At 38.2% G+C, this 6,943-nt stretch overlaps 1 protein-coding gene across 1 annotated transcript in view; it reads right to left on the bottom strand.

Moving 5' to 3' along the window:
- Eif4e (eukaryotic translation initiation factor 4E) overlaps positions 1-6,943 on the bottom strand; it is a 36,761-nt gene that overhangs the window by 12,823 nt on the left and 16,995 nt on the right. Inside the window, exon 2 of the mRNA XM_005357352.2 lies at positions 4,746-4,852. Coding sequence (XP_005357409.1) covers positions 4,746-4,852 — 107 coding nt within the window. The remainder of the gene's footprint in view (positions 1-4,745; positions 4,853-6,943) is intronic.

The raw sequence follows: 6,943 nt of genomic DNA, 5'->3' as shown, positions 1-6,943 counted from the left end.
CCAGCCTGGTCTACAAAGGGAGTTCCAGGACAGGCTCCAAAGCCACAGAGAAACCCTGTCTCGAAAAACCAAAAAAAAAAAAAAGAACTTAGGACTTTTATAACAATGAGATACATCTGCTCCTGGCAGCATCAATCTGCTTCAAGAGGATGATGGGCATCATAGAGGCTCCGTATGGAGTTTTTTTAGTCATATGGACAAGAAACTGCTCTTGCCTGGACTGCTTGATAATATGCTGTATGAACTGGACATGCAGGACCCACAGAAAAATGACTGCTTAACTTGCCTAAAGGTGAAGACAGTCCTTCAGGGTTCCTGCTTTATGAAAGAGTCTGCCAAACTTTCTTCAGAATACAGAAGAAAGTGACTGACAAACTGCCAATAGAAGCCAAACAGTCTTTCAAATTTCCTGCTTCATGGAAAAGTCTGCCGGATACTATGGGTCTACAGGCTGAAGACGGATGCCCCCAATATTATATAAGATCTTTGGGAAAGGAGATGTCTCTGTCAATTCTAGAGTTTTAGAAATTGTTAACAATGTACTTCATGTTAATTTAGGTAATATTATATCCTTCTGGGGCTATGGAGAGTTGGAAAAAAATACAGTTTTCTTTGGTTATGATAAAGGATAAATTAGATATAAAACTTTTGACTCATGAAGACAGGACAGATGATAGAATATTTTCCTTAATTTGTCAAATGTAAATGGAGTAAACATTATAACTATAATTTTTGCTTGATACCTATTTTATTATATGTAATTTTACTATGTTAGAGTTAAAACCTTCCTTTTCATTTAGACAGAAAAGAGGAGGTGATGTGGGATTCCCCTCTGTATGCTGTGAACTCATTTTATTGCCACTGGTTAATAAAGAAGCTGGTTTGGGCCTATGGCAGGGCAGAATAAAGCCAGGTGGAAAATCTGAATAGAGAGATACAAAGAGAAAGTAGGCAGAGTCAAAGAGACGCCAAGTAACTGCTGAAGGAGACAAATGCCGAGCTTTACCCACTATGCTACAATACACAGAATGATAAAAGTTAATATAATGTGTAAGAGCTGGTCAATAAGAAGCCTAAGCTAATAGGCCAAGCAGTATTTTAATTAATATAGTTCCTATGTGATTATTTCAGATCTGGGAGGCCGGGAAACAAACGAATAGTCTCCATTTACACACTGTGTGAGGTAGTATAATCTAGAGATCACTCTAAAAAGCATCTTTTCAAATAAACCTCAGCCTACAAAAATTATCTCAGTTGCATGTGGTAGCACAAACTTGAACTCAATCCTAAAACTCAATGGACTCATAGAGAACAACTGGAAGCAATCCTGGACCACTTGGTGAGTGCCAAGCTATGTTGGGCTACAGTATAAGCACCTTTCTCACTAAATTCCTATCTGTTTAACATGTCCTTTACATATTCTACATATAAAACACATCTACTGTTTAACCTAATACTGTTTTGAATGGTGATATAAATGAACCATTTTTTCTCCACTTTGACTTGAAAAACTGAAAACCTATACTTATTTCTTGGGGGGGGGATGAATAAGCCTATTACTTAAAATTATGAGTATTCAGTATAAAAATTATAATTATTTTGCAAAAAAGTTTGCAGCTGTTGCAGTAAGCTTGACAATTACACAAAACAATAGTATTTCTGGTAAGTTTAGAGGTGATATGTTTGATGCTCTAAATGAAATGTGTCCACATTTTTAGGATAAACATAATTCACTGTACTATTCTCAGAGCAATCAATAAATCATGCTACAAGAGTCATACACAAATAAACAACCGGTTCCAAATATTAAAATAGCCAATGAATTCCAATGTCGTGTCTTAGAATTACTCTAAGAATATAGTTAAGTGGGAACACAAAAATAAAAACTCTGGAGTCCACAGTGCTGTTTTAAGAGTTTAAAAGGAAGTCAGGTGTGGTGGCACACACCTTTAATCCCAGCACTGGGGAGGCAGAGGCAGGGGATCTCTGTGACTTGAGGTCAGCCTGGTCTACAGAGCTACCCCCCCCCAAAAAAAAACACCTGTCCCACAAAACAACAACAGCAAACAAACAAAGTTTAAAAGGAGGGGCTGGAGAGAGCACTCATCCATTAATAACACTTGTAGAGGAAGCATATTTGGTTCCCAGCACCCGTACAGTAGTTCCCAGCCAGTATGTTTAACTCCTATTCTAAGGGATTTGACACCTGGCCTCCATGGGCACTGTATGTACATGGTACACTTGGAAACAATATACATAAAAAAATAATCAATTTAAAAGGGAAAAGGGGTCACACAAGATCAAGCTTTTGAGAAATTGAGAACAAAATGATATAATCATGAGACATTAGCATATATTTATTTTAAAAATTACTACATGGTAAACTTTTACTAAGACTGACAGGATATCCAGAAGACATGGGGAAATTGATATTTGCCTACATAAATATTAAAGTCCTTTTAAATCAAATCCCAAATAATTCAGAAAACCTAATAAAAGTAAACTGGAACTCCACTTTACTGATTTAACATCCCTACTATTTGAAAGCCTGGAAATCAACTTTAAGATAATTCAAAGAAAGAAAAAAAAAAGGATATAAGTAAAAAACACAGAATGGGCTGTCCCCAGAGAACACCACAAGTGATCAAAGGAGTATGGAAATGTTCTAAACTTCAATAAAGAAGTACATACACAGTAAGAAACCTGGTTTCCCACTTCAGACTGGCACCCATCTGGTCTGAACAACTTAAACACATGTGGGCACACAACAGCTCTGACTAGCACACACCACACTACCAGAGAAACCAAACACACTTTATATACACTGTTCTCTGCTCATTAATAAATCCTGTAATTGTAAAGGGTTTAAAAGAAAACACAAGGGACTGGAGAGATGGCTCAGTGGTTAAGGCACCGCCTGCTCTTCCAAAGGTCCTGAGTTCAATTCCCAGCAATCACATGGTGGCTCACAACCATCTGTAATGAGATCTGATGCCCTCTTCTGGCCTGCAGGCAGAGCACTGAGAATATACATACTATGTAGACATGATAAATAAATCTTTTAAAAAATAAAACACAAAAACTAACAAATTTATGGTAAGTCAGTAATGATTCAAGTATCAAATGTACTTTACAAAAAAAAAGATTAGAACTTATAGAGAAACTGAAATCTCTTAGGAGATCCACTAAGATTGAGTAAATCTGTTTATTTTCCGTATCTCACTTCTTTCAAGTACTAAGGTGTGGATTACTTCCCTCCATAAGAGCAAACTAATAACTCTGCTCAGATGACTAAACGACAGAGTAAGCTGTGTGTGTGTGTGTGTGTGTGTGTGTGTATGTGCACACACGCGCATGTCTGGTGCCATGGACTCGTGAAGGTGGACTGGATCCCCTGAAACGCGAGTAACTGGTGGTTGTGAGATCCACCAGAATCCTGTGAAGCAAACCTGGGTCCTCTCTGCAAGAGGAATCAGTGCCTGTAACCATGGAGCTCCAACCCCTAGGGGTAGCATTCATAAAACACCAAAAAAGGACAAAATGAACTTTAGGGTTCTGGTGTTGTGCTATCACCTTGAATTTTATCAACTTTTTATGATTTGTTTTTGCAAAACTGAGGGCCAAATCTAGAAATTTACACTTGCTAGGCAAACAAACGCTCTACTACTGAGCCACATCCCTAGTCCTCATCCTATTTTTCTTGTAAAGACCATTTAGGAACAGTGACAATCCTCCACCATCATACAGAATTAATTATGCTCCTCACTGAAGGCAGATAGACTGAATCAAGGGTCTCTCCTATGAAGAAACATTTTACCTATCATTTTAGTATGTCAACAATATGATAAAGAAGGACAAAAATATGACAATTACAAACAGGCCTGCAGACTTTCAAAGTAAATTCAGTGAAATTTCTGTTTCAGGCAAACATACATAGAAACTAGAAACTGGGCCTTCATAAGTCAGTTCCAATTTACTTTTCTCCAGGTTCATGTACATTTCAAGGTTCCATTTTCTTTCCACCATCAGTTGTCAGTGAAGTAAAAATTATTTTCATTACATAATCTGAAAAACCAGTTAACTAAACCAGAAACAGACTGGGAGGTATAGGTATAGCTAGAGAAAACTTTTTTTTGGGGGGAGGGGGGATTTTTGGAGACAGGGTTTTTCTCTGTAGCTTTTGGTTCCTGTCCTGGAACTAGCTCTTGTAGACCAGGCTGGCCTCGAACTCAGAGATCTGCCTGCCTCTGCCTCCCGAGTGCTGGGATTAAAGGCGTGCTCCACCACCGCCCGGCTTAGAGAAAACTTTATAGGGAACTCTCACCCATCTTCCCGTTGCACTGTTAAATTATGAAAATGGACCTTCTTAGTCTGCATCTCATCTCAATGTGCCAACCTCCTCTCACCTCCACATACCCATCTCCTTCCTCAGTCTGCCTTTGCTGTCCATTTTAGCTTCCTATATGCTATACACTTTTCAAATGTTTCAATCTCTCATTCCTTCACCTATACCTTACTAAAATGTTTGTTGAAGTCAGCAAAGAGTTATTTTAATTGTCCAACCCAACACAAACTGTGGAACCTTGACTCAGCCATGTTCCTGGTTCTCATGGTAGACCACTGTCTTATTTTTATGAGTCTATCCTTCAGAGAAGCATTCCTTCTCCTAACAAAAATCCTCTGGGGATGATACCTGAGCATGTATGCCTAAAACCAGTCCTAACGAGTCTGTGTGAGAAGCTCACCTGTTCTGGAGAGGGTGTTTGATATAGTGCTCTGGGTTGGCAACCTCCTGACTGGATTCTGTTTTCTCCTCTTCCACAGGTGGGGGATTAGTAGTAGGGGTGGTTTCCTAATGGAAAATAATACACAGTAAAATTTTTAAGTTTTTTAAACAAAGCCACGACAGCATACGATAAACACGTTTTATACAAAGAATTAGACTACAAACCCAACCTCTAGGACAATTAGACCACTTTTCATTAAGACAAAAACACTTCTCAAATTTAAGTGATTTTTATAAAGAAATGTAGTTACCCTATTTGCACACTTTTAGACCATCAAAGATTATATATAAAATTAAATGACTCAACTTTCTTTCTTTTTCTTTTTTTTTTTTTTTTTTTTTTTAAAAAAAGGTTTTTTTTTTTTTTTTGGAGCCTGTCCTGGAACTAGCTCTTGTAGCCCAGGCTGGTCTCGAACTCACAGAGATCCGCCTGCCTCTGCCTCCCAACTGCTGGGATTAAAGGCGTGCGCCACCACCACCCGGCTCAATTTTCTTAATATGTTAAAATATTTTATTTTTTTGAGACGGGGTCTCATTAATATAGCCCTGGCTAGACTAGAAGGAGATTTGTTTATTTCTGCATCCTGAGTGCTAGGATTAAAATCATATGCCATGACATACAACTAAGCACATTCATTTTTAAAATGTTGCTTCCTACAGAATACAGATGGTGGAGCTGCACTGCATTTATATATTTAAAAATTTTTTTTAAATGAGCATGGTGCTTTGCATCTGTAATTGAAGGACTTGGGAGGCTAAATCAAGACTCAATGTTCCAAGCCAGCCTATGCTGTCTAGCCATTTTGAGGTCAGTCTGCACAACTTTGTGAAACCCTGTCTCAAAAAATCAATGTAGCTGAGGCTGGTTTCCAGCTCACCATTGTAGTAGATGATGATGATGACCTTGAGTTTTGGGACTACCAGTGCACCCACCATGCATGCCTGCTTTTTCCAACCACATCTGAAACACCCACATTTTACCAGGATTGTCAGATTTGAATGCATTTGAACAAAAAAAGTAAAGGCTAACAATAGATTATGGCTACTCTCAAAATAACACATTTTTAACCTAAGAGACAGGCTGCCCTTGAATGGCCACGGTATATAAGTAATCACACACAGGCAAACCAGAGAAGAGCAAAGCCATAAAGTGGTGCTGTGTTATCTAGAGAATCATGAACAATACCTGAGAGCAGGGTGGTCATAGAACTGGAGAGTTTGGGCAGTATGCTACAGAGACTATGACAGCCTCAGATGTCAAGCTAAAGTACACCTCATCGTTTAAGCAGTGGAACCACTATCAGGTCAGAGAGATTAAATACCCATAGCAAGTAAGGGAAGAGAAAAATACCGTCAGTTCAAGCACAAAAGAATAAACTTGGTTTTAGATCAGCTAAGTTTATACGGGTCAAATAAAGAGTTCAGTATTGTACTTTAGGGATCCCAGGATTAGTAAACTGTTATACCAACAGCAGAAAGTTGAAAAGAAAGGAAAAAGCCAAGCATGAGCAGGATAAATCTAACTACCTGGAAAGAAACCATACACACACACACACACACACACACACACACACACACACACACACACACTCAGCCTTTTCAGTATTCTGTAAAAACTATCACATGTCAACAAGTTAATATTATCAGTGTGTCAGTCCTAATATGGCTCAGTGTTTCCTGGGTCTACCCTATGTCTGTGCTATTTTCTACAATAAATGTGATGAAATTTTAAATTCTCACTTGGATCACATCAATTTTTCATTAGTTCCTGGTATGCTTGTTGTGGTTTTAAATATTCAAATTTGTCACCAACTAGCAAGGCAAACATGCATTTAATCATCTCTTCTGGACATAAAGATTAGTGTCTACCACCACCTTCACACCACAAAAACTGGGGCTTTCCGTCTAGAAAGGACATCCTAACCTTTCATCTTCAAGTGTATAAAGCCCCTCAAGTTTAGCACATAGTTCCTTTAGCACTAATATAGATTCGAAGCAGTAACTCCAAGTGTGACCCCACACCATACTGCTGGTCTATAGGGAAGTTATTGAAATGTAAAATAAACATTTGGGAATGTTTACAGCACCTGACAGTAATTATATATTTACTAAAATCAATCACATGCCTTTTTCATAATGTGTATCATTTTTTTTTTT

This window comes from Microtus ochrogaster, chromosome 21, assembly GCF_000317375.1.
Source record: "Microtus ochrogaster isolate Prairie Vole_2 chromosome 21, MicOch1.0, whole genome shotgun sequence".
Taxonomy (NCBI): domain Eukaryota; kingdom Metazoa; phylum Chordata; class Mammalia; order Rodentia; family Cricetidae; genus Microtus; species Microtus ochrogaster.
The sequence above is the reverse complement of the archived record's forward strand: the minus strand, read 5'-3'. Positions and strand labels throughout refer to the sequence as shown.